Consider the following 20405-nt stretch of genomic DNA (forward strand, 5'->3'; position numbering starts at 1 on the left):
AGGTCCTACTGAGAGGAGGAGGAGTAGTTGGTCAGTATTTTATGTTACTGGATCCAGCCTGTCTCTGGAGTCGCAGCGTTTCCAGTCTCAGGCCTGCTGCGGTAGCACTTGTGGGTGCTTGGTATGAAGGGACCTGGAAACCTGAATGCTGTCGTATTTTAATCACCTAATGACATTATGCCCTGTGCAGTATCAGTTTTTCAAAGTAAGTGGGGCACTACACAAAACTCAGTCATTTGATATGCTCCATCCTTCCAGCAAATGTAATAAGAACATCCTTGCAGACCTCTTCCTGTGACGTTCAGTAGGAGAAAACTTGCCTTTGCTGTGTGTGACACAGTGGTCTGCAAACTTGCCTGAAGATCATTCCTTCTTGCTATATGGTGTTGTTTGATATACTTAAAATTCAACTCGATGGTTGTCATTTCAGAGTTTAGTAATGGATAAACGATTGCAAGTTAGAGCTGGTCTCATGATGAAGATAACATCTGAGAGTGAGGACTCCTCAATTTTCTTCCCACAATCATCTCTTACTTGCATCTTGAATGACCTTAGTCAACCTATTTGAACTTTCATTCCTTCACCTGTTTTGCTTGAAATCAGTAGTTACTCCTTCCCACGGGCATAGTCAGGCATAACTTGCTCCAATTTGTGAAGATCTTTGAGATCCTCAAAAAAGAAGCCAGCTAGAGGGACAAAGTATTAGTGGCAACAATGACCTATAAGACTTCAGAGGAAGGAAATTGCAAACACATTTTCATTTAGCTTTAATAATACTTTAATAATCAAAAGAAGAAATGCAATGTTTAATATTTAAACAAAATTACATTCACTTTCTTCTCATGTTAAGTGAGTATTAAAGCAGGATGGAAGCTAGTTTACATATTTTTACAGTAGACTTTTTTGTTATTAAATAATGAAATGTTCTAGAGAATTGGCCAGCTTCCAACAAATATGAGTCAACTTACTAACATTGTATTTTAATATTTGCATGTTACATAGTATAATATTTCTATTAGACAAATGGTTGATGGTAGGAATTTAAAATAGGATGCACTTTTATTGAATAACACATTGTCTTCATGTTATGAAAATAAGTAATATTATTTAGCTGCTGATTGACAGGAGCAGGGACAAAATACTTATACAAAGGATTTGGAGTGTAAATGACTATTATTCAGGATGCAATAATCCATGTGTCTAGTCTTGAAAATCCGTGATACGGTAAGTGTGATGGGATATGTATCTGAGACTCTCCGATACCGAAGAGAGCAGGAGCTTGCTGCCCAGCTGCCTGTAACAAATGTAGGTGCTCAAAAGAGATGAATCCTCATATCGCTTGTCCAATAAAATGCAAACAATCGTGTTAAATCAATCAAGTTTTCAGACCTGTATCCATGGTAAAATTAGTTTGGGATAAAGCGATGCTTCTCATATAAGCTGTAAAACTCCTTGCCACAGGATATTCTGTTTGAAAGCATTCTTGGGAGAAAAAAACTTTTAGGGCTGTTAAATAAAAAGATAACAATGTCTTTGTACTTAACATGTGGCTTCACGAGCTAAAATTTTCTCAAGGCTGGGACAGTATTGTGGAAAGCGCTCTGCTCTGCTCTCAGAGGCTCTACTGGGCGTTTGCTATTGGCCATTGCCAGAGGCGGGATGGGTTAAATGGAGTTTTGGTCTTGTATTCGTCTGAGGATTTGACCTTAAGTGGCCATATTTTCTTCACTGTTATATTTCTGCCATTCATGAAATCAGTTATCCAGGTGAGACATTCGCAATGTAATTGGGGAAACAGATGCAGCTTCTGTTGGGCTCTGGAAACTGCAGTATCACACTCGCCTTAGAGTCAAATAATTTCAGACTTGGGGTTGTAGTTTTGGTCAGTCTAAATGAGATTGTGTTGTAATTTTGGTCTATCTAAAGAAGAGAGGTTATTTTACAGTTTTTTTTTAAAGTGATCATTTTTAGCTTTCGGATCCCAGGGCAAATTTCAGACTTTTGTGTCAGTATCACCTACATAACATATCCCTAATGGTGCAAGGTTTCCACGCTGAGATAAATTTAAGGGTTTGGGTTTTTTAGGGAGCATGATACATTTGCTTTACTTTTTGTGGGTGATACAAGCTCTGTGGTCTACTCCCAGATAAGTGCATGTGTCAGTGTTTTGCGTGAAATAGAGACAAATGTGATTATTCCCAGTCACGTGGCTGGTATGCCATGTGTACAATCTACAGAATTGCTAAAACAAATACAAATTCTCATTAGGTCAAAGTGATAATGGCCTGTGGGGTAGATTGGGTGTCTTGTTTGCTTTTGGAAGAGATTCTGGAATTTCATTTGCATTTGTCAAACAGGAAATCTGTGCAATCAATATCTGATGTAAATTATGACCATAGAATTTTGCATGTAACTGTTGGGTCTGGCATGTACTGGTTAACACTTAAGACTTTTAAGCTTCATGCGGTGAATAAGGAATTTCTGTTAGCATGAAGAATATAACATAAAAGCACATTTGTTCCAGTAAGTCGCTACTGCTTAGAGATGGCTGTGCTGTGAGTCCTGGTTGTTTTGTCATTATTAAGTGGCAAGGTCCCATCCAGCTCTCATTGAATTCACTGGGAAAATTGCCAGTAGCATCAGCTGTAGTTGAACTGTGCCCTTAGAGAGGATGTAAACCTCACTACCGCTAATGAACTTTGTGCTGCTTTGATTAAATTATTTTGTCATACTTTATACTTGGTTTGTAAATGAGGAATAAGCATTGTATGCTTGCTGAAGAGACGGACGATATTTGTTATAGATTAACTTCCTCAGCAGAAGCTGATGATGATGGTAATCCACTGTCCTGTTGACTCTATATCTACTTAGGAAAAGTAACTGCAAATTATTTATTATTCTTTCCTATGCTGTGTATAACAGACACTTTATTGCTGTGAGGCTTTTTCAGGTTTAGTGGAAGAAGGCTAAAAATTTGGAATTTGAAAGGTTCTAGGTTCTTTCCAAGTTAATGGCCATTAAGTCTTATGAAGCCACAAAATTGTTATATCTCCTGCAATTTGCTAGTGCCTGTGAGATGGACAATATATTTTATAGCAGCATTGAGAAGGGAATGCATGTTTACTTGAATTTGAAATGAGAGAAACTTGCGTTTATTTGATCATCTCTTTCCTTTCCAGTAGATATTACTACAATAAATGAGGCAATTATGTAGGGTTTCAACTGAGAGAAGAATAATTTATTAGAAGATAATTTCTCTAGCCAAACAGTATCCTAAATAACAATAAATTAAATTATATTAGGCTTACAGCACTATTTGTCTGTGTATTTGGGTCTCTGGATCAATGTGTATCTGTGCGCTCTAAAGAAAGGCCTGTGTGCACTTCTCCTTCCATCTAAAACTGATGAATGAAATAGTCACCCTACCGAATTCTTAATTTTCCTGTGGTGGTGTTCTTCAGCACACGTTACCTTTAAGAACGTGGTTAAAGAGCTGCACAGTGTGTGCATATATGCTCAAGGGAGTAGAGGTGCCTGTTAGTAAATGAGCGCGTTTATTAGAGCAGTAGGAGTAGTGCAGAAGTACTACTGTGATAAAATACTCCAGCAGTTGGGTCTGCTGATTCATCTGTCTCCAAAAGGATGTGTTAATGATTGTTTTGTAATGTTTTTTAAAAGATAGATTTATTTCTGTTAGCTGTCTACTGCACTTCATTGCCAATACTTCAAGAAAATATCAGTAAAATGTGGCGACTCCCTTTTTATTCCATCAAATAATTGCAATGCATTAGGAATAATATTTGTACAAATATCCTCTTTGTAACATTACCATGCCATGTTTACTGTTGATGTGTATAAAAAATGATACACAACATGCAACTAAATGCAACTGGTATTTATCTGTAATATATTAAGACAAAGAATGTTGTTGATGGGCATATGAAGTATGATGGTAGCTAGGAAGCCATTAGGAAGTATTCTCTGAAGTATGTCTGAATTATAGTGTATACTTGGCTAAGGCTTAATGGCTTTGTTGCTCTTAGTGAATTTTGAAGAAACTTCAAATCCCAGAAGAGATCAACAGAATTAAAAAAAAAAAAAGTGTAAAAATGAAACTGTCATACTCTGTTAAACTCGTGAGGGCAATGAAATTCAGAATTTAGGTTGAACTGCCCTCCCTGTCCAACCTCCTTACAGTAATCAGGGTCCCTTTACAGTCACAGCACATTACCCATCTAATAGAGCTTCCCAGTTCAGATCCTGGGTCCTGCAAGTAATTCATTTGGTGCCAAAAATGCTCATAAATTTTGCATTTATGAAAGTTTGCTATGGTTTATCAGTGGGTTAGTGTAAACCATAACTAAAATATTGGACTGTTTCTGGGAAGCTGATATCAGTGCTCTTAAGGTGCATTCATTTATTAAAAGGGAAAACAAAAAAGATGACAACAAAACCAAAAAAGCCATAATGTTATCTTAATTAAATTCATTGACCTATCAGATGTTCACTCTCTTAAAAATATAGTATGTTGGGAAGCTATTTTGTGACTAATTTTCTAATGACTATTTGACTTTTACTGTGTTTTCACAGATTTTTTTATTATAACCATTTTTCTCTTCAGTTTTCTTTTTTCTTAAGGTATTTTTCAGTTTTGTCTTTGTTTCCCATACCACAAATTTGAACTGGCAAGAGGTTTGTAATAGGACTCCAAAACGTACCTTGAACACACATTGTTAACCAAATTACAATCACCGATGTCATTTACACGTGTTGCCTTTCAAAGGATGAATGTGTTCTTTTAATTTGCTTTTTAAATATCCATAACAGTGTCCTCAAGCATTTTAATAAAACAGAAACAGTTAATTATTGCCGAATAAGAGTATCCAAATATAGTGGTCTGCAGCTTGCATATAAGTATTTCTGACAGCACTTCTCTCTTGCAGAGAAAATTGTGTAAATTGCTAGTTATTATCATTTTTAATAAATAAGTCTTATCTTGACTCTCTTTCTCTTTTTTTCCACCCTCTGCAATACTGTTCAACAACCATACTTTCAGTGGGACCATTTCTATTACAGAGTGATTGAGCTCTGATTTACACATCAATTACCCAACTTCATGGAGATTTTCATGCTCCCCTAGCTGACATCAATGAAGCATAACTGCGTAAGCGCTTTATTTCATCCCAGTTTTTGATAACTCAGACTGATAACTAATCGTATCGAAAGACAATGTGCTATGATACAGGAAACAATAAATGCTCCCCTTTGAAACCTCATCTATTCTTTATACGCTTACTATTCAGGAGCTTATCTCTGCCATCCATTCCCCAGAATCTGTTCCTTCCAAATTCATGTTGAGGAAAGATTTGGGGCTACATAACACCAAAAAGAGCAGAAATTGAGTGAAAATAGTGTTTTCTAGGTACTTTGTGTGGGGGGGGAGGGAAAACAGCTAAAAGGAATGAAGAATGTGTCAAATATAAGCCAAACCCTTAGCCTTCTAGCTTAAATTTCCATAAATTGCCTAGGGGTCTCTTGGGTGTTATTTTGTTCAGAGACTTTAATCTTCTGTATTCTCTATCAAACAAGCTACAGGAATGGCATTGTTTTTAATGCAAATTGTTAAGATATTTGGCTCATACGGTTAGATAACCAATGACCATCTCAAGTGTTTCTGTACAGAACTGTTGAACATCAAAGACAGAATATTCTATATTTTAAAATAAATCATTTATCTTGAAGTGCAGTGATAGCTATATTCAGTGTTAGATACTTTCAGTAACTATTCATGCTATGAAGAACACAACATTGAAGTAAATGTTTAAATATGAAAGATAGTGAGAAGTTTTAAAGTTTTATTGATTAGCGTATTTTATTGTGGCCTGACTGGTCTCTGTTAAGTAGAAAAATTACCAGGACAAAGAAGCAAGGGCAATGGTGATTAACAGATAAAGAGGAATTTTGCTATTTTAAGTGTTATATGGCTCATGATGTTTATCAGTGAGACAAAGACTTCAGATGGTCAAGTAAGATATGTTATGTTAAAAAATGGTTTTGCTTAAAGACCAGATTTTGAAATCTCCTCATTTACTAAATATATTTTAGGAATTGCAATAAAATTTAAGACCTGAGGCTGATTTTTTTTTTTTTTTTTTTTCCTCCTTTGGAATAAATGTAAGGAAATATCAGAGTGTATACCAGGAGAATCTGAACTGACCAAAGAAAGCCTGTTCTCCTTTCCTTGTATAATATGGTGGTATTCTGGTTTTACATGAAATCAGTGGATTTATGGTAAGATAAATCTGGAGTAATGTAGAGGCGGATTGCTAATGTAATGTATTTGTTAGAATTTATCCTTGTGTGTAGTCTGTCACTACTGTAAAGCCTCTCCAGCTTTTTTTATTGATTCTTTCCCTATTGGGCTTTTGTTGTTTTGACTGAATCAACAAAGCAGTATTTTGTTCTCATTCATGATTTTTCTGCAACATTAGACATTTGATGATTTTCTCCTCTTCTCCTTTTTCTTCATGTCACAGTGACTACTCCTTCAGACTTGTCTGCTCTGACTTCTTACTTCTGCTCCTTCTCCTGTCTGTCTTTCAGGCCCTTGTCTGCCTTTCCTAGTTTTCCACTCTTCAGCAGACTACTGCTGTGGCTTTACTTACCACATCTTTGAAGATAAAGCTCAAATACTAGGTCTCAGCCTTTAGCTATTGGTCTTATCTTATTTTTTCAGCTTTCTCTCGAACTCTTCCTTCTAACCTCTTGCTCTGTTGCAATCTGTCCAAAAGGGTTTTTTCATTTCCCCCCAGATCTTTTGTACCACACTCTCTTGCTTTCACCACAGATGGTTGCACTGCCCTTTCCCATGCCAGAATTTTTATTCCACCTTCTGGTTCTCCCTTTTGTAGTCAGAACATGTCCAATTTCCTTCCCTTATCACCAGATCCACATCTTTAGCGTCCAGTCCCCAAACCTGTATTCCTGCCTGTCATCCTTTGCCGGGACACTGCAGCCTGCCCCTCTCAGCCAGCTCCTCGGGAGGTCCTGAGCGCTACCCCAGCTCTTGCTGGGCTGCAGCCGGGCCACAGGGCTGTCGCTCCACGGCCCTCCCTGACACTGCAAATCCAAACTGGCTGAGCACCCTGCTGCCACGGTGTGGGGTCTCACCCTGGCCCTCGCGGTGCCCGTAGCTGAGGAGCATGGCAAATGGATCCACGCCGCCCTGTTATTTGAAATGCATGTGCAGCCTGTCCTGGTGTCAAACGTACCCAAAGAGCAATAGTTATTGCTACCATTCTGTCACGCCGTATCCAACAAACTGGTGATTTTTAGGTATCCGTGGGTCTCATGTACTTGTAAGATTCTTACCACTCACCATTCTTGCTATTCCCTGATTTAYGTACAGACTGCCCCCTTCTAATTTAATTATTAATCTAATAAGTGGTAACAAAACAATAAAACTCATGTATTTGAACTACATTGTTACTTAATAGGGAACTGGCCCTCTCAGATACAATGAGTATCGTGGCCTGCAGCTGTCAAATTTTCCTCTAAATCTCTTCATTAAATGTTTTCAGAAGTCTATGTATGTGATTTCCCATCCTCACGGCTTTAAAGGAGTCCTGAAGTATTTCTTGTACTAATGAGACAGACTGAACTCTGGTGTTCCTCATGGTATCCAACTATAGTTTTCACTGGCACCTTCACCACTAGTCACATATCCATATTTCACAGAACATTAGTTAAGCTTAATATTAAACATGACTGCCAGAGATTGCTTTGCGGCTGCATTAAGAGTTTCTGGAGAGCATCCCAGTAGGTTCTCAGTGCACTAAGATCTAATCAGGGTCCCCCTTCAGATTACAAGGAATCCAAAGAAGTTGTTATCCTAATCTGTGTATGATCTTAGAACACCTGACTCTCTGTAGCCACAATCAGTGCAGCATCAACATTTCCACAGCAAAAGTGCATTTGCAGAGAAATCAGCAAAGTAATTGACCTGACCTGATGAGCAACCACTTCCTTTTGAGTAGACATTTGTACGCTTAAGGCTTCAATGTAACTGTGTGAGTGAAAAGTTCAAAATGAACCATTAATTTGTTTTGTTCCCACAAGAACAAAATGAGACCAAGCTTGGGAACAGTGTGGAGGTAGCTATTCACTTAGGCCTTTGCTTGTGTCGTAAAATGGGCGCTCACAGTTTGATAGTCTGTAAACATCACTGGGGTCCAGGGCATGAGGTGCACATCTGTGCTTGTCTCTTGGGTGTATGGAGTGTACATCTTTCTTAAAGATGCCCACTAAAAGAGAAATACTTCAGTACATTGTGTTGAGAAATACTGTGTTTTTAACCTTTGCTGTTAACATTGTAAATACTGTCTTAGTTTAAGTTAATGTATTTTAAAGTGATTATGCTATTGTGAATTACTGCTGTTTTCATTGATTTTGAATTTGTAGTTTTGTAATGTGTCATAAAACATATCTAAAGAGTCTTGGAGCCTTTGCCACTTTTCCTCAGATAGGATGAGGCATAACACCTCCACTCCAAAGTAGTTAGGGAACCAACCCTAAATATGTTGCATACTTAAGACCAGAGCCAGCTTTTAGATAACAAAGTGTTGGAATCTCATGTTGCGGGTGAAGTCCATTCCAGGCTGAAATCAGTGGCCAGATTCAGTTTGCTTTGAATGGGCCCAGGATTTCACCCTGAACCTCTGGGCCAGGGTTGCTGTTGTAAGGCTGCAAAATGCAGCTCTTCAGCAAAAATTCTTTCTGAAGTGAATGCTGTCAGTGCATGAGATGGGACTGTTCCCATAAGAAAAGATTACTCATGCAGGATATAAAATCCTGCTTACAGTAGATGCATTAACTTGAGTGACCCTATTGGAGTCAAGATTGAGCTCAAAACTTCATAGTGATCAGATCTTGAAGCAAGAATTGCAACCTGTAAGTCAAGGTGCCAAAGGAGCCACTGGAAAGTTCTCCCATGAGAAGGCTAAACACAGCGTGTTCCCATTGCTCCTGGACTGGATTATGCCCCTGGCATAGTCCTGAGCAAGGACAGGCAGTGAAAAATACACCAAAGACAGCATTTTGCTTCAGGAGAGATTTTCCTAAGGCAATTTCCCTTATTCAGTGGGAGGCTGTGGCAATAAAGTATTATGATCCCTTACCAGTGGTAGTCTGTGATGTTCCTGGGCTCAACCAGCCTCTTCTCCAGAATGCTTTTGGGCAGAGATGGAGTCAGCCTTGTTCTCATCTACACGTATCATCCTGGGAAACAGTTGGTACTCACTTAGTCCCATATCTGTGAATTTTAATCTTGATGTAGAGACATGAAAGGAAGGGGGGCTTATGTTCCCCTTTTTACCTTTCAGTGGGTAGTTTGTAGTTTGCAGTATTGTAGTAGCAGCGTGTGATCGCATATAGTATGGAGAAGTGACCTTGGCTTGTAACAACAGTTTCTCTTCCCTCTCCCTCAGGAAACCAGTAAATACTGCTATTGCTTCTGCAAAAATGCCAAGGATTATTGTAGTAATGTTCTGGGGCTCAATGCTGGTGAATGAATGTGAGCCAGTGATGTCACTACATCAAGAAGTGCTATAAATAAAAAATATTTCAGCCTTCCAACCTGTAAAAGGAAAATGTGGATGGAAATCATTTAGCTCAGCCTATGTAGGTGGCTTTACATTCTGTTTATGAGCTGTACTCAAGCCTTGTTCAATCCAAGCGTGAATGATCTTGAATTGCTTAAACCAATTATTAATTCATATTTTTGATTTAGGGATTTCACTGTGGCATTAGTCTTTCTTTTTTTCTTTCCCTCCCTGTATGAAAACAAGTATGTGAGTCTAAGGATACATGGAATCATCAGGAAGCAGACATATGCTTTCCTGTGGTCTCTGCAGGGCTTGCAGGTTCAAACACAACCTGCCTCAATCATAAGAACTTTAATTGAGTAGATAAAGAGGTCCTCATAATTATAAACTGCAGTAGGTATAACAAGAGGCTAAATACATAGCTGTGGTTTTAATTAGCTGGTGCTTCAAATTAGTAATTGTGGTTTCACTCAGAAATCAGTGACTTTATACACTGTTAAAGCCTCATCACTGTGTAGTTCATTCCTCATTATATCTCTCCGTGTGAAGCTTTCAATACAACATCATGCTGAGCTAAAAAGGCAAAAGTTGTAGATATTTGGTTATCTTCCAAGTGCAGTGGAGCTCTATGGAGATTTAATTCATTCTCGCCAGAGAGATGAGAATTAACTGTTCTTTGTTACGTCTGTATGCCTGTATATATGTATGTATACATATAGGGTGTGCATGGATGTGTGTGTTTATGTCTAGAATCTATCAGGGAGATACTGTTTGCAACAGATAACATCAGTGCGTATACTAAATCTGCTATTCAAGTTGTCGTCTGGAATTTGGTAGCTAATTAGCTGACACAAAGTAGAGCCAAAAGCCTCATAACAAATCAAATATGGGTTGAAAGCACAGAAGTGTCCCTTAATGCTTGTCACACGAGGGGTTGTCAGTGCAAGTTGAAGCATGTATCTTTCACTTTCCTCTTTCCCTTTTTTTACTCCTTCAGGGTTTTAATTATATCTTTTCCCTCAGAGGAGCAGGAGGTAGTTTGCAAAGCCAAGAGACCAAAGTACTTCAGTGCTGCTCAGGAGAGAAGTGAATGTGATCTCTCAGCTTGTCATCTCGGTCTGGCAGGTGCACAAAGCAAACTGACACAGAGATACCTGACATCTTGCCATCGCTGCTCTGAGGCGATAGATCCGCTGCTGTTTGTTTGCGTGTAGAATTACCTGCCACCAGAGTCAACTAACCTAAAGTCCCTTCTGGGAGACTGCTACAAAACACTTTTTAAAACACCCCTGACACCCACAATGAAACCTTACATAAATTTTAACAAGTGTGCGGGACAGCATTAGGTGTTGGAAGTCATGCTAGGCTGACGCGCAGCATTGGGATGGATGTAGACAAGTGTTACGCAGTTAAACGGGTTTGGAGATGGTGCTGCGCTCCCTTGGCTCCAGCTTGGCTTTCTCCGCACAGAGACGTTCCTTGCGGGTGCATGTGCGTGGTGTGTACGCGGGTGTGCACGCGATCGTGTATTATGCCCGCAGATATGTGTATTATGTTCACACAAACACATCAAAATCTATTTTATTCTTCTGCGTAATGCTCTGTTAATTTGAAAAGAATGTTTCTGTCTGTTTTCATTTTCAAGTGTACTGACATTACCCACTTTCATATAGTATTATGATTGCAAATTTACATTTGGGAAAATTACCCAGTGTTTTTTTCTTTCTTGCGGAATTGTACTTGAGAGTTGCATAGTTTCTGATGTTTTTCTTCTGTTATTGATAGTAATGAATATGTAACTAAATTATGGAAAAAATAATGTATTGTCTTTTTTGTCCGTTTCTCTTCTTCAGTCACTATGAACAAGACCGGAGTGCACTTAAGCGGAAAGAATGGGAGAGAAGAAATCAAGAAGTCCAGCAAGATGAAGATCTCTTTGCTTCAGGTTTTAACCTATTTGGGGAACCCTACAAGGTAAATTGAAGCGAGATGCTTTACATTTTCAGAACATCTTTTATCTGAATGTGTTTTACAAACATAAATTAAGGTTCATGTCACCTCTGAGAAATGAAAGTACCGCGTCTGCCTTGGTACTCGCACTCTTGGATCCACCAACCTTCCAAACCAGCATATTGCAGCAGAGGCAAGTTGAATACTCTGCTCAGTGTTGCATGCTGGCCGTGGCAGAATCAGGAATTTTCCTTGGAGTCCAATTCAAGATTTCTTCCTCTAAACATGCAGCAAAGTGTCTCAATAAAAGTATGTGCAGCTGATATCTCTACAAGTGGGGTCATACCTACAAAACTAGCACTTAGTCCTTTTATCTTTAAGCAAAAAATATGCCTGAGTTGTTAAAACCAAAATCTCCTCTATAAATAATGAGTCCATAAGCTTTCTTTTGCAATCATAACCATCCAAAGAAGTCTTCAGGGAAAGTGTCTGAATCTTTGGGGAGCCTAACAAGGCTATGAAAGGGACTTATGACAAGACTTATTCTCTCTAAGGAGCTTTACTGCCTGAGATTTTCATCACCATGGGATGTCCCCCTTTATGATTTCTGCTGCTTTGATTTTCAGTAAGACATTCCCTGAAGAATTCATCAGAATGCAAATTTCCATATCTCTTTCTCCTCCCAATCAGTGACATCCATTGAAAGGCCACCACTTCATCTTTCCATTTTACGTTGTTAGCAGCTGGAGGGAGGATGAGGGCTCTTTGAAAATCACCAGAACAGGAGGAGGAAAGACCGGCATCATTATAAAACGGTTGCTAATAATTATGGACTGGGAGACTTATTCAGTCAAATAAGGACTATGCAGTAGGAGAGTTTGTGGGGTTTTTTTGTTTTGTTTTTACAAAATCTAATCAATGCACTTTTTTGCATTGGTCCATGTTTTACCACCTTTATTCATAGTAAATAATAATTTACAATGAACTGATTTTGTTGAGACTTCTTGCCGGTCATGTGAACATTCTAGTTCATGCGAGTGGTCATCAGGATTTCAGTGGGTAGACTAATAAGCAAATTTGTGCAAAACTATGGGTCAGGAACTAGGGCCCCCCCATCTACTGTACCATAAGAATGATAATATCTAGTTTTACACCTGTTAAGCATATATGTATTTGCACTAATAAACGAAGCGCATAATACATATGGTCAAAAACTGAATGGACAACAATCAAAATATTATCCTGGTAATTGTCCTGAGAGAATTAAATTTTTTAAAGAATATCACATTACTGCTTTCCACCTGCTTGCCAGAGGAATTTGTGAAAACTACATCTATGGTATTGAGCAAAACTTGAGGTATTACTATCCTAAAAGGACATTGTAATTATAAATTGCGAAAGATATAAATTAAGAGGAAAATTGCATGCAAAAATAAGTTACAACTGTTTTAAAAGTACAAAATGAAGAGAACCAAAGCTGAATATGAAAGGTAGGTTTTGCATCCATTTTACACTATGGAGCAAAAAAGGACAATGTTGTAGACTGATATTTCCTTTATTAGTTCTGTATTGCTAGGAACAGAAAAGAGCTGAATCTGACTCTTAATGGATACAGAGTGATTTGTATTCTTAAGCAAGTACAAAACCAAACTCAGGGTTTTACTCATGTTTATTCTAGAATAAAATAAAGAGGCTGTGAGGTGAGGATAAATGTATTGCATGTTCAGTTTGAAACCCTTTTCCATTTCAAGCTGTTCTGGGCGAGTGAGATTCGAGACCTGGTGCACACAACCAGCGACATCCATCTGGTTACTCTTGGTGGGAGCAGACAACATAAACTGCTGCCCAGCAAGGTCAAGTGGCATGGCCTGCAATGGGCACGAGGTTCACGTCCTCGGCCGAGCTATCTCGGATAAGAGGCGTCCACTGGAGAGATGGCCAGTAGGTTTCTGAAAGACCTGGGGATGGGAGGTAAGATAGAGTACATGGAACAGCACAGGGAAAGCTGGGAATGTGAAGTCTCAAGAATTAGAAAACATCTTTTTCCCCTTCTTTGATTCCCAGACTTAGTATTCTTATTTGCTTATCATGCCTTCCCCATTTGCTTCTACAGTACCCGGGAAAGGGACTGTTGGTGCAGGGAGTGCTGCCACTGCTGTTTTGCAGTTTTGGAGACTCGACAACTTGCAGCTGCTATAAGGCTGGTCTAAAATTGGGGACATTTAAGTTTGGTTTTAGAAAGGTGAGCTAGTAAGAAGAAGAGCCCAAATAAATGAAACGGCTCTTTCCTTCCTCACACGGATCTTACCACCACTTGTGTATCACAAGATGTGTGGTCTGACTGTTTGCCCTTCTCGTGTATACATCTCAATCTATGATCTCTTTGTGAGGATTTTCCTGGGAGAAACTGCAATTTTATTAATCAACTGTTGATATCTTTTAATGTTTTGAATTAGTAAAGAGTTTCAGAGATAGTGAGTTTCTTAGAGAAAATGGTAGGAATAGTTCTGTTACTTTTTCAAAGTTACTTTTTCAAAGATCTGCCTTAGAAGAGTTCAACTTGAGAAATACAGCCCAATAGGCAGCATTTCCATTGCAGAATCTTTGGAGAATTTTATTATTTATTACTTTCTTTTTTTTTCAAGCTTAGCATTAAAAAAAACCTCAGTTTCTCATCCAGGGAGGTTAGTTTAACTGCAAAGCATGAGAAAGTGAATGAATAATGAAACCTCAAGTTTCATACAAATTTTCACAAAACCCTTGTAAATTGGGCCTATAAGTTTGAGTGCATTAGTTCTTTTCTTTGTAAAACTATAATGCAATAGCTAGCTAGCAAATTAGCCTTCCAATAGGATTCCATTACAGATCTTTTTTGAAAGCAATAGAAGCAAATGTAGGAAGGTGTACATTTCCTAAATTAACAAGAGCCTGGAACGAGGGGGAAGGCTGCTAGCCATGAGTCACAAACCAGACATATAATTTATGCCTTGAAATACTCAGAAAATGCATTTCCTTGATAGCGGCAGAGTTGTGATTCAACGTACTGTTCAGAAAATAAGGTGTACAGAGGTTTCCTTTGAGAAATCAGCCAATTATCCAGAATATGAAGGTAGAAATTGTCCCCAATCTGAAAGTAACAAAGAACAACCAGAAATTATGACCAAATTTCATATTTATTTTGCTGGCCAATGCTCTGCTTCTCACGAGAGCCCTGGATTTGTTGAGGAAAAAAAAAGTTACGCTTTATGCCTTAAACCCTGGGGTTTGCACCGCACAACGCCACGTTGAGTCACTCAGGTTATATGATGTGCAAATCTGGTCTTAGTTGTGTGTGTTCTAGTTTTATTTCACTGTAAGACAAATTACCATTCACATTTACTATGTCTTTGCAATCTGGTCCAAAACCCATTGAAGACAGTAATAATCTTTCCATTGACTTCAATAACAGTTGGATCAGAGCTTTAGTGCACTTAAAACAGGCTAAGAATGTCCAAATTAATTATCTCCATGCTTTTCAGAAAATATATTTTTATTAGTGCTCCCAGAAAATGACTACAAATAATAATGCATTGTATTTATGTAGTGTCTTTCGTCCCCAGGATGTGAAAATGTTGCATGAAACATATTAAGCAAAATGATATTTATCACTGTGTGACATGTAAAAGAAAATAATTTAAGAAAATCAGATGCTTCCAACACGGAAATGATTGAAAAACTCTACATTCAAATTAAAATAGTGGTTCCCTCTATGAGGTGCTAGGCAAGAACCCTTTAAAGTGTTGCAGAGTAATAATATGTTTTCAGTACTTTTTTTTTTTCTTTTTCCTTTTACTTTCTGGACACTAAGCTAAATGTACACTGGAAACGTAGCTAAACCAGAGGGCAAAGTTAGTGGCCAGGCGTTTCCAGATGCTTGGCTGTTTCCCATGGGCCATCCCATGAAGGGTTAAACTGTTTGGTGGGGAAGGAGGAAACAGAACAAGTATGTGAGTGTTTAGAGCTTGCATCGTAATTCCTGCTGGGCCCTTAAGCACAATGGAATCTCCTTGTTTTAAATTTGGGGGTTGAACAGAGAGCCTGGTTTTGGCTGCTGCCCAAATGGCTCATTGTGCAACTCAGTTGAAGGAGACTGCTCATATACAAAGAGCTTATTCTTGGCTTAGCTAGAATATAATTTTTGCCACTAAAATGACCAACCTAGGGACTTAGTGAATAAAAGTGATTCGTGGTCTTCCACAACTGGGATTATTAACTGTGTCAGTTAGGAGCACTGGCAAAATGTATATAGAGGAGAACAACATTGAACAGTTAATTTTTAAATCACTGCCTCAGCACAGTGGTAATATACCTTACAATCCCTGAGAATGAGCAAAAGGAAATTTGCATTTATTATCTTCTTTTTCAACATTTTATACAGCACGAGAAGTGCTAAGGAAAAAATCTTTGTGCAATATTCTTCTCATCTCTTGACTAGTTCAGCAGTGAGTAAAATAACCACGTATTTCAAGAGGAATCCACACATGGATTTTTTTTTGTCACTCAGACTTTTGCTTAACATTTGAGGAAAATGGGCTCAGTGGCATGGTAGGATCCCTGGTCAAGGAATGAGGTCCCAAGAGTGGGACTCTCTCTAACCAACCACTAGTTCATAGTGCTGCCTTTGCCCATCTTCACGCCCTGGTGTTTAGGTCTCTTTGGCCTGTGGCACTACTTGCTGTATTGAATGAGAAACCAAACATGAAATGAAGCATATTTGGCTAAATCTGAAGTGTCACTGTATACGATCTTAGGTATACGGCAGTTACAGACTTTTAATTCCAGGCTGTAGAAGTTAAACATCTGCTTGAACAGGAACTATATTTTTGTTTTGTTTTTATCCTTTCAGTCTTGTAAAGTAATAAGCCTGGAGAATAGGATGCTTTAGTGCTGTGCTGGTCATTTCTATAGAATATAAAGGTCAGTAAGAAGACTCATACGTTGGTTCTCTGTGGGGTAACTTAGAAAAAGAAGAGGGAGGAAGTTAGCTGCATATTAATTATAGCTTCCAGCTTATTTGCCTAGCTTTTTACAAGTGAAAAGGAAAAGAAAAAAAAACACTTTATGATTCAGAAGGAAAATTATAATAGCAGTGAAACACAGATGAGTCAGTATTTATTTAATAATTACTGGAATTCAAGGAAGAGCATGATTCACAAATACAACAAGCCCTTAGACAACAGAAGAATTCTCATACTTAAGAATGTGGCAGTCATCTCTATTTATACTCTTCTATAAGAAAATATTTTTGAATGATCTTTTTATTTGAAGCTACTATAACATTTCAGTGGCTAGAAGCATTTGTTTTTCTAGATTCAGATGGTAGGTATCTTGGGTCAAACTAAACTCTCTACAGAAAAGTAATTGAAATTGCACCAGAAAAGAGTTTGGCCTCATATGTTTACTACAGACTGCCCTGCTTCGATTTATGGTAGAACTATGGGTCAAGGGGGTGATAGAGCAATAACATACTTGAGTAAAATGTGCAATTGCAATTCAAATGCTCAATAACCAGTAACTGTACATTCATGTTTCATGAGATACGAAATGTACAAGCCCAACTTATCTGACATAAAGACAGACTATTTTGCTCATAACATCCATAACTGATGTAATTTAAACATTTCTCTGAGAGCATATTTAAGAAAATGGGAAGCAGTATACAAGCGTTACTCATGCAAGCCTGTTTCAAGACATTCTTTGAACACAGTTATTGATAGGTTTTTCTTACATAACATATGCAAGATGTAATTGAAATTAAATTAAATGTCAGCATGACACCATTAAACAGCTAACATTTGCCATCTTCTAAGACAACTATTTCAAGCAGTAACTTCTCAATCAGGAATTTACTCACTTTTTTTTTTTTTTTTTTTTTTTTTTTTTGATATTTTAGACAAGTAAAGGTGATGCCCTTGCAAACCGTGTCCAAAACACACTGGGGAACTACGATGAGATGAAGGACTTGTTAACCAACCATTCCAACCAGAGCCACCTTGTAGGAATCCCAAAGAATTCTGTCCCACAAACTCCCATTGATAAAAATGAACAGAACTTTTTCCCAGAACAAAGAAACAGGATGATCCCATCTCATCAGCTCAGTGGCCACTCGTCCACATCGATGCCTCCCCCCTCTTCATTGTCATCTAGTTCTACTTTGCTACACAGTCACCAGAGCAGCAGGAAGTCCAGGACAGACTGGTCTCGTGGTGGTCACAACTCTAATGGGGCTCAGCCAAGCCAATCCAGCAGTCAACAGAACAGGACAAAGCATAGCTCCTCTCACGACCAGCCACAGGGCAGATATGAAGACCTCTATAGTTGTCAGAGTGAGCAGCATAAAGGTGGAGGAACTGAGGAAGCAAATTCTATGGCAGCATCTTCACATTCGAGGAGGCACACTCATTCAAAGTCAACAACTGGAGAACATACTTACAAAGAAAACAGTCATTCAAAGTCGCCAACAGAGCTTGAGTTTGTAGGTCATGGTCCTGGATCTCCACTTCCTTCCACATCTTTGTTATCTGCAAACAACGGTCTTTCGACCCAGAATTTCCCACCAGGACTTCACTGTAAAACTAGCATGGTCCAGCAAAAGCCTACAGCTTATGTCAGGCCTATGGATGGTCAGGACCAGGTCCCCAATGACTCACCTGAACTCAAGCCTCCAATAGAAATTGAGAGTGGATATGGAAATCAGTCCTTTGGAACACTGTTGGAAGGAAAAGTGAACACACCTAGTTCGAAGAATAAAGTACCAAAGCTTAACATTCCTCCTGTTAGTGAAGTAAGTAGTTTAAAATATCTTCTTTCTCATACCTCTTGACTATTTCATGCATCAAATATTTGTCCATGCAAATATGCAGGTCCATTTCCTGGAATTAGGGTCTGAAACATTCTTTTTTTTTTTTTTTCCCTAGAATATGCACGATTAAATTTACTTTTGGCAAAGTTTTGTGATAGTCCCAGTAAGCAACATTAATTGAAGTTTTAAAATCACAGTTTGGAATACTAACTTTGCTTGTTTCCCATTAATATTAAAAGGTTAAATCTCTGTTGGATATAGTACATTTAAACTAGCTAGAATTCTGAATAGAGAACTCTAATATCTGAGTTCATCTGCAGTTTTCAGATTTTGCATAATCAGTTAGGAGCTAGTTTGATATAAAGCACACTGTTTTAAACTTTTTAAGGAAAAATGAAAGTGCCCAAATGTCAGTGGTATAAAACAGTTCTACCAGTAACAGGTTTAATTGCAGAATTTGCTGAATTCCCATTGCTTTAATGGAATTAATGTGGCTTAAGTTCTGAGTAATGCTTATGAAAATGTGTCCCATTAAAGCTTTTATGCATTTTGAAGAGCTCTTAATGTTGGGATCCAGTCCCAATCTCTGCTACCAACAGTTTAAGCTGTTGAATTTTGTATTGCTGGTCATTACAGTAGTCCTGTGAGGAATATTTTATTTGGTTCATATTCTTGTCCACTTCAAGCACAGATGTATTATACGGGTACCAGTTGAACTATTTATACTCTGTATACTTTTTCTCCTATTTTGAGTTTCTCTAAAGCAGTAACCATTGCAAGGTAGGTTTACAGTGTACATATGAGTAGAATTGCAATATGCGTTTTTCATAGCTTTCTGTTTCCCCCAAAATATTTCCCTGCTTGGTAATATTTTTATACTAGGAATGAGAAGTGATGCATTCTTAAACCACTTTATTGCAAAAGGTCAGCTTTTTCTATTGGAATAATTGTTTCAGGCCAATAATTTGTTTGACTATTTAAAAACTTGATGTTATTTATTAACATTCCAGGCAGCAACAAAGACTGATGTGTTTTGCAGTAGAGCTTGGAATAATTTTCTGGGAACTGCATCTGAAAACAGTAAAAGGCCTATTTATATCAAGTGGAAGCTGAGGGTTGCTTGCAGATGGTGTTTTATTAGAAAATGTATTTGTTAATAAATGTAGCTTTGTACAGGATTACTTTACAGATGTTTCTGTTTATTTTTACCTTAGGTTAAAAATCTGCTGATATAGATGGCTTCATAGTCTTTTGCGATTTGTCGCTAGCATTGTTTGGCAAGTAAATAATTGCGTGTAAAGGAAATAATGATGTTGCAAAAGCAAATACACTTATTCACTTTTGCCGTCTATTAACACAATGAGTCAATAGATGCACTTTAAAGTGCAGCATTAATATGAAGCATTTTTTTGTAATAGAATGTGCCTTTTACAACTTAAATCAACTATTAAAAGTACTTTTTTCTTTCCCTTTCCCTCCTCCCTCTCTCCTTCCCTTTCCCTCCTCCCTCTCTCCTTCCCTTTCCCTCCYCCCTCTCTCCTTCCCTTTCCCTCCCCCCCCTCTCCTTCCCTTTCCCTCCCCCCCCTCTCCTTCCCTTTCCCTCCCCCCCCTCTCCTTCCCTTTCCCTCCCCCCCCTCCCCTCCCCTTCCCCCCTCCCCTTCCCTTTCCCTCCCCCCCTCTCCCCTTCCCTTTCCCTCCCCCCCTCTCTCTTTCTTGGGTAAAATCGTGGTACTGTTGAAGTCAAGGAAGCTCTTACTACTGATTTTGGGGAGCAGTATTTCACCCACAAGGTTTTTGAAGAAAAAAAACTAAGAACCTCTGATGTGAACTGTTGTTTTTGTAAAGTTTGCTAGGCCAGCAGATGAAAAATTACATTGTGAATTTGTGACATAGCTGCTTCAGCTTTTATCCTGTGTAGTGAAAAGTACAGATGTATAATTAATTTCATTTATGATCAGATAAATGATAAACTCTAGTCACTTTAGCAATGACTGCAGATAATAATCTTAAAA

At 38.3% G+C, this 20405-nt stretch overlaps 1 protein-coding gene across 2 annotated transcripts in view; it reads left to right on the forward strand.

Moving 5' to 3' along the window:
- The first annotated feature begins 6202 nt into the window (after window positions 1-6202).
- The window catches only part of AFF2 (AF4/FMR2 family member 2), a 263475-nt gene continuing 249272 nt past the window's right edge, over window positions 6203-20405 (forward strand). For both annotated transcript variants that reach the window (XM_026079836.1, XM_026079846.1), the window contains exons 1-3: window positions 6203-6291; window positions 11456-11576; window positions 17485-18375. In XM_026079836.1, the coding sequence (XP_025935621.1) occupies window positions 6251-6291; window positions 11456-11576; window positions 17485-18375 (1053 nt within the window). In that variant the 5' untranslated portion in view covers window positions 6203-6250. The remainder of the gene's footprint in view (window positions 6292-11455; window positions 11577-17484; window positions 18376-20405) is intronic.

This window comes from Apteryx rowi, unplaced genomic scaffold, assembly GCF_003343035.1.
Source record: "Apteryx rowi isolate R43461 unplaced genomic scaffold, aptRow1 scaffold_115, whole genome shotgun sequence".
In the NCBI taxonomy this organism is placed as follows: domain Eukaryota; kingdom Metazoa; phylum Chordata; class Aves; order Apterygiformes; family Apterygidae; genus Apteryx; species Apteryx rowi.